Below are 12,305 nucleotides of genomic sequence, written 5' to 3' on the forward strand. Positions count from 1 at the left end.
CAATTATGGTCATACACTGGTGTAAAGATTCATCAACATCTAAGATCCATATTAAATAGGTAATCTTAATACTTTATTAAAGTAATTACTAAAGTTTATGTAATATTTTATCACAATAACGATTGTATATTGCAACTACAGTGGAAAACATAAAATTCGCAGGGCAATTAGCATGTATATGAATAATGCAAAGTGTATAATTATTTAATGGACAACCTGATATCAATCTTGGAATTTGATTATGTACAGACAATAGTAAAGTTATATCTAACATAAATTCTAGTTACTTAAATTAATTCATTTACATGCTAGGGGTAAATATTGTAATGTGCCACATATTTTTGTGATGCTAGGATGAAATTAGTGACTAACATTGATATGGACCCATTTTCCCTAACCCCGTTCTTTATGTGTGAAACACTTTTTTTCTAATCACCTGGTTGGTATGACCACCTGGCAGTCTGAAATTAATCCCCTCTAGAAATTACCTAATGATTATATGTTGGTGCCATTGTTGATATCCATATATTGCAAATTTTCCATTTCTGCTTGTCTGCAGTATGTTTCAGAAAGAGAGGGATATAAATAATATCCCCAAAAAAAAAAAAACTTAACCATACAGATTAGAAAACCATTCTAGTACAACCAAATGGCATGTATTTTTGCTAGTTTTCTACATTCTCACTAGAATAATATTGAAAGCAGAAGAAACTGAGAATTACATTGAAAAGTAAAAGGACTTTTATAATACAGGATTCTTTATAACCCATATTATATAACTGAGTATGTGCATAGGCACTTTATTCCTAGAAGTGACTACAATTAAGTCCTCAATTGCTAAATAAGATGTTCTAGATATATGATATACTATAACACCAACTTATCAACATATAATAGATTATATTCATAGATCCATCCATGTTAACCCGTGAGGTAGCTGAATGTTTGCCGGCAAACATTGACAGCTAGGCGTGTTACGGAAAAATAACCTTATTATGTAGTATATATTATGTAGTATATATTATGTAGTATATAAGGTTATAATCCCGTGACACACGCAAATGTCATGTAGCTGTCTTGGCTCGCCGGCGAGCCACGAGAGACCAAGAGTTAAAGTCTCTTCCTAGATACAAAATAGTCAATAGCACTCAGATAATGTAGTTTCCTATTAGTGAAAAAATTTTCAGACTGCATTCATAAGTTTCATAGATTCCCCCTGACATTGGAACTTACTTGACATGAATAATGCCTTAAATTTTTAGTACAGATTCCCTGTATACCAGAAGTATGGATTACAATAGAATCCAATAGGCCAGTGTAGTGGACTAAGGCCTTAATCCTCAGTGTAGTAGAAAATTCTCTCAGCAGTGGGACTATATAATATGGGACTGGTATTATTATAACAAGCTGGAATTAAGGTAAGGAGTGGTGAAAATGGCCAACATTACATGCAGAAATATGTTTAACTAGCTTTAAACAATATAGCCAAAATATAGGAATTTTACAAAGTAAAAAAACAATCATTGAAATGAGTACTAGACAATTATAATTTATATTTCCATAGATTTGAAAAATGTTGTTTATGATGTAACACAACCAGACCCATGCTTTTTAATGACTTTATTAGAAAATTAAATATAGATTTATGGATAAAAGTCGCAATATATATTTTCTCAGGATAAAAAGGAGCCTATGTCCTTAACAGGATATCAAGGACTGAATTGTGGTATAGACAAGTTTTCTCCATACCAAATTTCACTGAAAACCGTTCAGTAGTTTAGGAGTTTATCGCATTCAGACAGATGTGGTAGGGGACTTAATTATATGTAAAGAATGTAAGTTTTATATAAACATTATAATACAATTATGCTCATAAATATAAAGATATATTAAAATTCCCAGTCACCACTATGTAATCTAAAGATAAATTAATCAAAAACTCACCTCATCATAGCCAAGAGCAATAAGCTGATTCAGTGACTGTGGCAGCACATTCAGATCCTTATCAAGTCCATTGCCTGATGACGAGCTGAAGCCAGAGCTGACTCCCGAGCTAACAGTGCTCGCGGCAGACGAACCAGGCGGCTCTGAAGATCCAATATTAGCAAAGGGGAGTAATGAGTTTCTGATTTCGGCGAGCGCCTTCTGGTGGTATCCGGAGCGCGTGGCCGTCTTGCCGGGCGCCGGCGGGTTCATGGCGCCCGTGCGCCTCGCTTCTCACCCCACCCCACCCATCACATGAGCACATCCCTCCTGCCACACATACCGCTGTGCGTGGTCCTTCTTAGCATTTACACTAGTGCCCCTGCAGGTAATAGCCTCTTTTGCCGACAAGTCTCGCTTCTATATCCACTGGTCAAATGTATGTCAACATTGTCCGTTCATCACAATGTGTAACATGTGTTTCTATAGCACTGAAACAAAAAATTCTAATGTTTACAACTCGATATTTGTTCGTCTTCTCGTCATTGTTTACCAGGTTGACATAAGTTGGGGAAACTCGAGCAAAGTGTTCCACTGTATAGTTGTAAATTGCAATACAGTTTGGATACTTATTGGATTACTCTTCAACAACACATAGCACTAGACAAATTATCTTTGGTGTTCAAAAAGATTCGTGTACAGAAATGATATCCCATGCGTTTGTAGGCAAAGTACATAACGAGCTAAAGGAATGTTCATCACGAATCAATCATGACATAGACCTGTGGAATGCCAAAATTAGAGTCAGCTTTGTTTCTTGTATACCACTAATCACGTTCACTTCAAACGCACTAATAATTACTATAACTAATTACCAGACACTTTTTCACTTTCTGCAAATCCGTATTAGAATCACAAACGTCATAATCTCGTAAAATAAAAATTCTGTCCGAGAGCTCTCACATTACCGATGACATCTTTCTCGCACACCACAAGCTGGTATTTTCGTTATTGACTTTTACACTCGAAACTTATAACGCCGAAATTGAAAGAACTTTTGTATAACCGTTTTAATATCAAATGAATTACGAAAACAAAGAACTCTGAAACACAGACATGCAAGTTGGCAAACCATACAAAGCGACCATTTTGAAGAATTACCACATTCTTTTGTATGTTCGTAAAAGCTACGCTGTAGTGATGTTCGCGGCTGTTCTCTATTTTATTTTATTTGTAAATATTTCCTAGTAATATAAATTTAACGCATTTAATTATAAACCATTTTATGCAGAAAGCTCTGAAGCAACAAAAAGACTAAGATATATTTTTTATTCCTTTAGATTTAGCATTTTTTAGCGTAGCCTGAAATGTATCCGAACGGAATTCCACAAGGAATGAATGAGAATGGATATTTTTGACGTAAATATTTTAGCTATAGTTTAAGAGCATAGATAATGTATACAAAATAATACAGTCAAGCAAAAATATTAAAGTTACATACTTTAAAAAAAATATTTATAATAATCCATATTTTAAATAATATTTTGATCTCTTATTATTATTTTTAAATTATTTAAAATATGAATCGTTTATAATTTTTTTATCCTAACATTATTGAATTGACATTATAAGATAAAGGCGCATCCACATAGTTTGTAGCAACACAATTTGCTTATTAGTAGGTATTTTCATCATTTTGATCCCCATGATGGCAGGGAGTCGTGACATTTTATCGTCATGCCACCGTATCTCTACCACCGTATAGTTGGAGACTTGCTGAGAATTTCAAATTGCTCTATGAATTTTTTGTTAATTTCTTTATATTCGTAATTTTTTAACTAATGACAGTACAAAGTGACTCATACGCAGTCAAAAATGAGTGAATAACTTTAACTTTAATAAAAAAAACATGCGTATTAAAATATAAATAATAATAACTATATAATAGTACTTGTCGAGCAACATGTAACAAATTGCAACACAATGTAGCAAATGTAAAAAAAATATCGGCATAATTATTATTCATGTTGTAACACACAATCACACTTTGTATCTACTGTGTGGAAGCACCCTAAATAAGAATGAAAATAATGGGATTTTGAAATGTCTTCATTTCACTTCGATCAAGTATTAGATTATGTTCAGGTTATATTATTGATAACGTAGCAGAGGAGTTATAAGTGTGAAATATAAAAATAAGTGCATTTAATTAAAACAAGAACACTTGAATAGTTAATATCAAACAAGTTAGAATAATCAAAGAAACCAAAATGATTCTAAGATCAATAAATTTTTATTTATTATTATTATTTTATTTTGTGGCTCCCGAAGATAATTTTGTATACGAATACAACCCCAGTAATTTTAAGTATCAGATCGAGGAAATGGATGGAAATTTTATCATGTTTTATGCTCCCTGGTAAGTGACACACGCGCGAAACTTTATATTTGATTAGTACGAACCAATATTGCTGTATATCCTTATAAAAATAAACGTAATTGAATGACATCCTTAACTCTTATCAAGTCACATTTACCTTACAGCGTACTGGGTAATATGTAATTAGTATGGCTTTGTTAGAGATATTTTCACTGTTCACTTTGCTATAATATGCCAAAATAATATAATATAGTATTCCCAAGCTGCCATTGCACTTTTCCAGTTAATTTAGGAAATTTGAAAATGGAACACTTAATTTGTCTTTTTTTTTAAGATAGGCTTTTGTTTCATCTATATGAGAGTTATTCTGTATTAGGTCAATATTTGTAATGCCCTTTGAGTCAATATAAAATAATGTCCTGTGGTACTTATAATATACCTTTCTGTAAGTAAAATAGTTTTTATATTTCTTTGTTAGTTTAGAAATGCACAAACTTTACTTCAATATAGTGATTATGGATAGTCTTATCAATGATTTATTTAGATGAATGTGATCTTGCTTTATCTTTTTCAAGAGTATCACCATTTTCATCTTTTGTATAAAAAACATTTAATATAATATGTAAATGCCACTTGGAAATTGTAAAGTTTACACAGTTTGCCAGTTTGTAAGTATACACTGTAAACTGACATGCTTCTTAAATTAATTCACATTCAGTGAAGAAAAACTAAATACAATACCTACAGTATATATTTCATGGTATATTTTATATTACTAATACTAATTACTAGTATTACTAAATACTTATACATATTTTTTTATTGCTGTGAATGTCGAAATGAGCTTGATGTTCGCCTGATAGTAAGCGATATGACTGCCCATAAACAGTAAAACACCATCCAACACCTTGAAATATGAAATATTGTTTGGTATTCCACTGCGCTCGCCATCCTGAGACATGAGATGTTAAGTCTTATTATGCCCAGTAGTTACATTGGCTACAATGTCCTTCAAATTGGAACACAACAATGACTACACACTGCTGCTTGGCGGCAGGAATAGACATTGCGGTGATACCAACCAAGGCGGACTCTCACATATGAGAGGCCTACCGCCAGTAAATTTATATTATAAATGCCAGGTTAAAATAATGTTTAGATATTTGACAGAAGGAAAATCAGCTGAACGGCTATGCATGAAATTATGTAAATGGTCTACCCACATCCTGGATTAACATATAGGCTACTTTTATCCCAGTAATTGGCTCCCATGAAAAAATTGTAGATTTTTTTAAATAGGTGGCTTTAGTGTCTTATAAGTGGGTGATATAGGTGTCGATGAATCGCTATAGTGTTTTATCAAGAGGTAATCTCTTGTTAGTTAACATTCTATTGGACCTCTTTCCACTTACCACCAGGTCCAGTGGGGTCAATATACCATGCATGTATAATGACACCATTAATTGTAAAATAAAGTACATTAAATAGCTTGTTTGTTCTACAAGTATGGCTTTGACTTAAATCTATAGTTATAAGAAAATACTATATTTCTGTGGACATGGTTGCTATTGGGTCCTGTATACACTTTCCAATGATGGTATGAAACTGCTTGTAGGTGTCGCCACTGTACAGAGTTCCACCCGACCTGGTCCGAGTTGGCAGAGCTTGTGAACACAAAAGACTCTAAATTCGCCATAGCACAGATTGATTGCACATTGCATGCTAGGTTGTGTCATGATAATGATATTACAGGTAATTTATAAACCATTGAAATACAATTAAAGTAGCAATTTTTTGGGAGATTCTGTTAACTGTTTGTGAAATATTATATTTTCATTATCATAATTAAATTATATGACCCATTTAAAAAAGGAAATCATGCATTGTGATTATTTTTATTTTTAATTAAATCATAAGAATATGTCATGTTTACAGGATATCCAACATTACTGTATTTTCACAAGAACACATTCACACCAGTGGAGTATAAAGGGACCAGAGATTTGCCGTCACTGACACTGTTTTTAAGTGAAGTATTCACAATGAAAACAGAGGTAAGAATTTAAAGTAGGTATATTATAATTATATTACATACATAGCCGACGGGGTAAGCAGAAGTGCAACTTTTCTCCATGTATATTCCATCCCAGTATACATACTTATTTTACACATTTACATATTATTTTGTTAATCTCGTCTAATACTACCCACATTTTAAATGCCTGGTGGAAAACAATTATGAAAGTGTAGTGATCTAATATCTAAACATGAAAGATAATTATAAATTATAATTATAAAAAGCATTATAAGAACAATTCTATAATTACCTAATCTGTTAAATTTGATCTTGTCTTCTAAGACAAGATCAAATTAGGGAAGGCGCGCAAAGGCGCTAAATATATCGACACAAAAAGCTGCATAATTTTACTATTAATTTGTATTATTAGAACAAAAATATTTTTATATCTTTGTTTATTGAAGGAAACAGGCACTATATTATAAATAATTCATGCAAAATGGTCCAACATACATAAAAATAAATGGATTGTAAAATGTAATTTCAGGGCAGAGAAGACAAACAAACTAGTGAAGTTAAAGTATACAGCGGCATGGCATACCTCAACGACCAAAACATTGAGAAGTCATTGTCTAAGGGACAGCATTTTGTTATGTTCTACGCACCGTGGTGCAAATCATCACAGGTAAAAAAATACTTACTAATCCTTTTATTTAATAAATTGTAATTAATGGACTTAAAATTCGTATAAGCCAAATAGTTATATTAGAATGGTACTTGTTTAGGCTTGTACATTTTGCTGGGTGACTATTTTGATTCTCATCCAAGTTATTTATAAACATTTAAGACAGTCTTTCAAAACTATTTTACTTAATAACTCAATAATAAGTGTGAATTTCTTACTTTCTAAATGTATTTCAAGATATTTTAACCCTATCTTACCCTTCGTTTGTAATTCAGAAACTGGCGCCGATATGGGCCCAGCTGGCGGTGCATTACGCGCACAATGATTACCTGCAGATCGGCAAGGTGAACTGCATGGACAGCGATATCACTTGCAAGAATTTCGACATCAAACAATATCCTTACCTCATGTGGATTGTTAATGGAAGAGTTGTAAGTTCGTACATAAATATCATGTTAGTAAAGCTTCAACGATGTCTATAGGCTCGGATAGATAGCAGAAAAATCATTTTTGGAGCTTAACTATGGAGGCAATGAGATAGTTATGATATGCAATGCTGTGTTATGTCAAGGTTGTGCCTAACACTGTCCCCCTTATATATAAAGCCTTACATTTTCTTGCCTATATACATATTAAGAAAGTTCGATATACTTAGGAAATATTATTTGTATTGTTTTGATTCTATAAATTAATAACATGATCGCACTTAGACACTAGGCATTTCATGAACAAAATCCGGCTCGAAGGATCAAAAAAATGAACTGATTGATTATTACAAATTAATTCTTGTTACGATAAGTGCTATGTCTAATTTTGGTATGCGTGTGTAGGTGTATATGTGGTTCTAGCGTACACGAACTAGACATAAAAGTGCCTATATCAATATTTATTTTACAGATGGGTATCGCTGAAGGTGATAGTCTTGAGAACCTTAAAGCATACGTAGACACGATGCTCCTGACAGAGAACCATGATCCGGATAAATTTATGAAGAAGAAGAAAGCGTTACCAGTCGCTCGGATATCAGAGGAAACATTTGAAACATTCTTAGAGAAGGAGCTTGTATTCATCAATTTCTTTGCACCTTGGTTAATACACTTTATGAAAACTTGCTAACTTTATAAACAATCACCTTTATTCATGAACTTTATTTATCTAAGCTCTATCTTTGCTGTGATAACAAGTCTATTACTCAGTGCTGACGGCATGACAGCCTTCGCAGTGCGTAGACACAGGGCCGTTGTGATTGGCTCATATTGAGATACAACTTGAACTAGTTGGCTGTCAGATAAACAAAGCTGAACAAACATCAAGCTGTCAAATAAACAAAGCTGAGAAACAGACTTATTATCACAGCAATGCTTCGTCCTAAGATAAATAACGTCTATGAATAACTTTCCTACTACTTTCAACTAGGAATGTTATGGATATGAAATTTCGGATATGGATACGGATATGGATATAGGAATAAAATTATATCGGTTTCGGATACGGTTACGGATATGTAATTATTTCGGATTATCCGGTAGTTTCGGATAGTTTCGGTTACGGATATTAGATTAAAGTAAAATAAATAAAAAAAAAAAATTATGTAATACAGTAGGGCGACGAATACTAACTATCGTTCGTCGTCATCGTCGATTATTAATTATCGATGAACTAATTGGGGGACATGGGTGTTACAAAAACCTTTGTGTTTTAATTTGATATGAAGTTTCAGTGAAGTAGTGCCACTTTCACTCCGTGATAAGTTTTTATCGCACTGTTTACATTTTGCAAAACTACATATGAACAAAAAAAATTTGTCAAAATTAAATTACTTTGGACGCATATTGTCCTTATAAATGAATTTAGTACGTAACACGTGAGCGGTGAAACAAAAACCTGTCGGAACATATTATCCGTAACTTATCCGAAACTTTTATAACGGATACGGTTACGGTTACGGATATATTTTTATTTCGGATATCCGATAGTTTCGGTTACGGTTACGGAGCTCCATAACATCCCTGCTTTCAACATTAACTACACATGTTTATTTAAAAAAAATGTATAGTAGATAAGTTGCCTAAAATTTTTTTTTTATAAGAAATACAAACGGTATGGATACAATTTGATAGTAAAAAAAATATTTCAATCTACATTTAATTTAATTTATTGGTGAATAATAAGTATGTAATTAATACGAACGTGATATAATGCAGTAACAAAAGTTATTTTACAGGTGTGCGCATTGTATGCAATTGAGTCCATTGTGGATGAAATTGGGCGAGAAATTTCAAAATGAGACTCGCGTTTTGATTGCCGATGTTGATTGCGTTCAATCAAAACCTATTTGCGAGATGGAAAAGGTAGATATTGAAATAATATTATGTTAAATGCCATCACAATCATAAAATGGTTGGCTAATGCAACAATAAATTATTCTTGATTCATAACTAGGTCCCTTTTCTAGCTTAACTTTTTATTAGAGAAACAAAATTACTACTTAATCGCAGAAATTAAGAACGAAGTTCATTATTGAAATAAGAATGCTACGCTACAAATGCACCAATATTATATTAACTTTCTGATTAATTTTATCCTGAGATTAAATCGATTGTAATAAATATTTTGAATTCTAATTGATCAATTTTAATTGGCGACACGAAGGAAGTAATTACGATCGTTTAGTGATTTTGGCTGTTATTTACAATCTGTGTTCTAATAATATTTTTATTTACCATCCTGTGCAGATCAATGGCTTGCCAACATTAATTCTTTACAAACAGAAGAAGATTGTAAGCATGGAACATGGCGGGCAACCATTAGAGAGCTTAATTAGCCTAGTGACCGAACATCTAGAAGATACAGTCAAAATACCCAGAATAGAAGAAGAAGATGATGACATTTTAAAAACCAAAGACGAATTGTAGGATAATGTATTAAATAAATTATTGTTTATTTATATTTGTTTTGTTGCACTTTATTGTATCCCTGATCACAGTGTCAATACTCTATTGGTTTATAATTGAAATAGGTTTTAAGAGTAAGGATTACAATAAAGGATAGAAATAATTTAGTACATGTTCTAAATTCAAAATGAGATTGATTGATTAATGAATCATCATCTCATAGTTTATAGCTTAGTATCAAAATAATATTGGGAATAACTTTCAGAATATCTGGCAGAAATAGGCTCAATAAAGGGAAGCTTGCTTGTTAAACCTTTAGATACTATTCAGCATGTGTTAAGTAACAGATACAATAAAACAACAAAATCAATAACCTTACCTTTATTAAATAATTTTAGACTATAGTCATATTTGAACTTACAAGCACAATCAAAAACTTAGTGACTTGATTTTTAGGTGCCGTCTAAAATAGCTCATGAAATAAAACAAAACAATTATGAACCATTCTTGTTCATTACACCCTGGTAGAATGCACCATCTGCTTGTGTCGCCTGCCTGTTGATCTGCCTGTGCCGCTCTCTGGAGACAATTTCCTCGATAACCTCACCATCTCCCTTTATTAATCTGAAAACAAGCCACAACTGAGAGACAGCAATGTTGTCTTATTTTAAGCAGTGGCATTTCAGTGAATTATGAATCAGTATAAGTGAAAGAATCTCCATGTATATAGGAATTGCCAATGCTTATGGGGTTAGTTACTGTTATAAGGGAATTTTAATAATGTACAATGCATAGACCTTTGGGGATGTTTTAGTAGTATATTATACACAATATGTATCCTATGTTCATATATTATGAGTATCATTATATGATGATGCTTTCATTAGATAAAAATCTCACTATTTTATTTATGAGGAAGTAAATTTTTGTAAGTGTTCCATAAATTAACTTATTTGTCTATATTAAAACACTGTTCCCGTTGCCTAAATTAAACAAAAACATGTTAGTATGCCCTACAAAACAATCTAGTAGGACCTGTAAATATTCCTCAAATATCAGCTATTTAACAATGTTAGTAAGTTCTCAAGCTGCCAAACGAATGACCTGAGTGCGTAACATTCAGAATGATAGGATAACCTGTGGCGGCCCGTCTCCTCATCTAGCACTCTTCTAACAACACTCTGCCTTTTCTCCCACTCTTCCTTGGTCATTGGAGCCATTGCCTTAGACTTTTCCATTAATTCTGAAAGTACAGTTTATTTGTTTTTACTGTTTCGTTTTATAAGTCTGTAACTGTAGGCAAATGTTAGCTAAATTTTAAGCACCGCCACCTAGCAAGCTTTGATATAATCCAAAATGATTATTGAATAATTAATTTATTTTTAATGTAAGCCCCCAATAGATAAAATATTAATTGACAATATGCTAGGATATTCATAGAAATACCAGGTGTATTAGACCTTATCTACAACTTATAAATTCCGGGAGAGACACTTATATAAATATTTGGATTGTAGAAAGAATTTTTTCTTATGAATAACTTAACTGTATTTTTGTTTTGTCTCTCATTCAATTATCACAATATATTTTCATTTACGTACCAAGAGGAATATCGGTGGATGGCTGTTGTTCATTTCTGTCACTGTTCTCTTCGCCACTGCCGCTGGCACTCCCATTACCACTACCACTACCACTGCTGCTACCACTGTCACTCTTGCGGTTTTCGATTTTTTCTTTGCGTTTCCTCTTCAGCCGTCTCTTTTCCTCTTTCAGTCTCCTTTTCAAAACCTTTTCAGTCTTCTTTTGCTCCTTCTTGAGCTTTTTCTTTAGTTTTTTCAATTTCTTTTTTTCTTTTTCCGAATCTGAGCTGGTCGAACCGGAGCTGTCTTCCGATTCCGACTTCCGGCGTTTTTTCGCCTTTTCTTTCCCCATATTGTTAGATTTTATCCAGCAATACTTGACATTGATTATTTTATTATCGGTAATGCTTCTTGCGTACTGTGCACTTTGACAATATAGAATGATATAGAAATATTTCCCGAGATGTCACTTGAGTTTGACAATTACGATGAGTAACTTCAGAACTGTATTTTCCCCTTAGTTTTCTTTTTCACTGGAAAGAAGATTTTTTAAGGAATTATAATATAATATAACTATATTTGTGAACAATTTATAATTTTTATTTATTTATTAGATCTTCAGTTCATTTTGCGTAGCTACCAATGACATAGTTGAAAAAGATATGATAAGCGTTGAATAAGCATATTTTGTCTAATTTGAAATAACATTATTAATATGTTTTTAGCATGATTAAAAGAATGGAAATAATAGGTGATTAAAAATGTTGTTACTTATAATATTAGTTTATGTCACGAGAAATTGCTATTATATGTAGTTGCATACAAT

At 32.5% G+C, this 12,305-nt stretch overlaps 2 protein-coding genes and 1 long non-coding RNA gene across 3 annotated transcripts; 1 reads left to right on the forward strand and 2 right to left on the reverse strand.

The window, feature by feature from the left end:
* Positions 1 to 2,322: 2,322 nt before the first annotated feature.
* Positions 2,323 to 3,303, reverse strand: LOC119193567. Its single transcript, XR_005113983.1, has 2 exons — positions 2,799 to 3,303; positions 2,323 to 2,414 (listed from the first exon to the last, which is right to left on the reverse strand). It is a non-coding gene; the product is annotated as an uncharacterized LOC119193567 (long non-coding RNA).
* Positions 3,304 to 4,006: 703 nt separating this feature from the next.
* On the forward strand, positions 4,007 to 9,954 carry LOC119193565 (thioredoxin domain-containing protein 5 homolog). Its single transcript, XM_037447211.1, has 8 exons — positions 4,007 to 4,342; positions 5,919 to 6,055; positions 6,239 to 6,357; positions 6,868 to 7,005; positions 7,281 to 7,436; positions 7,903 to 8,093; positions 9,230 to 9,356; positions 9,741 to 9,954. The coding sequence occupies exons 1-8, from the start codon at positions 4,194 to 4,196 to the stop codon at positions 9,918 to 9,920; spliced, it is 1,197 nt and encodes a 398-aa protein (XP_037303108.1). The 5' UTR covers positions 4,007 to 4,193; the 3' UTR covers positions 9,921 to 9,954.
* A 311-nt stretch (positions 9,955 to 10,265) lies between these two features.
* Positions 10,266 to 11,965, reverse strand: LOC119193566 (ADP-ribosylation factor-like protein 6-interacting protein 4). Its single transcript, XM_037447212.1, has 3 exons — positions 11,501 to 11,965; positions 11,037 to 11,142; positions 10,266 to 10,523 (listed from the first exon to the last, which is right to left on the reverse strand). Exons 1-3 carry the CDS (start codon positions 11,829 to 11,831, stop codon positions 10,394 to 10,396), a joined length of 567 nt encoding a protein of 188 aa, XP_037303109.1. The 5' UTR covers positions 11,832 to 11,965; the 3' UTR covers positions 10,266 to 10,393.
* Positions 11,966 to 12,305: the final 340 nt, after the last annotated feature.

This window comes from Manduca sexta, unplaced genomic scaffold, assembly GCF_014839805.1.
Source record: "Manduca sexta isolate Smith_Timp_Sample1 unplaced genomic scaffold, JHU_Msex_v1.0 HiC_scaffold_709, whole genome shotgun sequence".
Taxonomy (NCBI): Eukaryota; Metazoa; Arthropoda; class Insecta; order Lepidoptera; family Sphingidae; genus Manduca; species Manduca sexta.

Excerpts from the sequence above, each read along its gene's own strand:
- LOC119193565 (XM_037447211.1), top strand. The coding sequence starts at position 4,194 with ATGATTCTAAGATCAATAAATTTTTATTTATTATTATTATTTTATTTT. Across the intron at positions 8,094-9,229 it reads ATCAATTTCTTTGCACCTTG|GTGTGCGCATTGTATGCAAT; the intron begins GTTAATACACTT and ends GTTATTTTACAG. Across the intron at positions 9,357-9,740 it reads CTATTTGCGAGATGGAAAAG|ATCAATGGCTTGCCAACATT; the intron begins GTAGATATTGAA and ends CATCCTGTGCAG.
- LOC119193566 (XM_037447212.1), bottom strand. The coding sequence starts at position 11,831 with ATGGGGAAAGAAAAGGCGAAAAAACGCCGGAAGTCGGAATCGGAAGAC. Across the intron at positions 11,143-11,500 it reads ATCCACCGATATTCCTCTTG|AATTAATGGAAAAGTCTAAG; the intron begins GTACGTAAATGA and ends CTGTACTTTCAG. Across the intron at positions 10,524-11,036 it reads GAGGAGACGGGCCGCCACAG|ATTAATAAAGGGAGATGGTG; the intron begins GTTATCCTATCA and ends GCTTGTTTTCAG.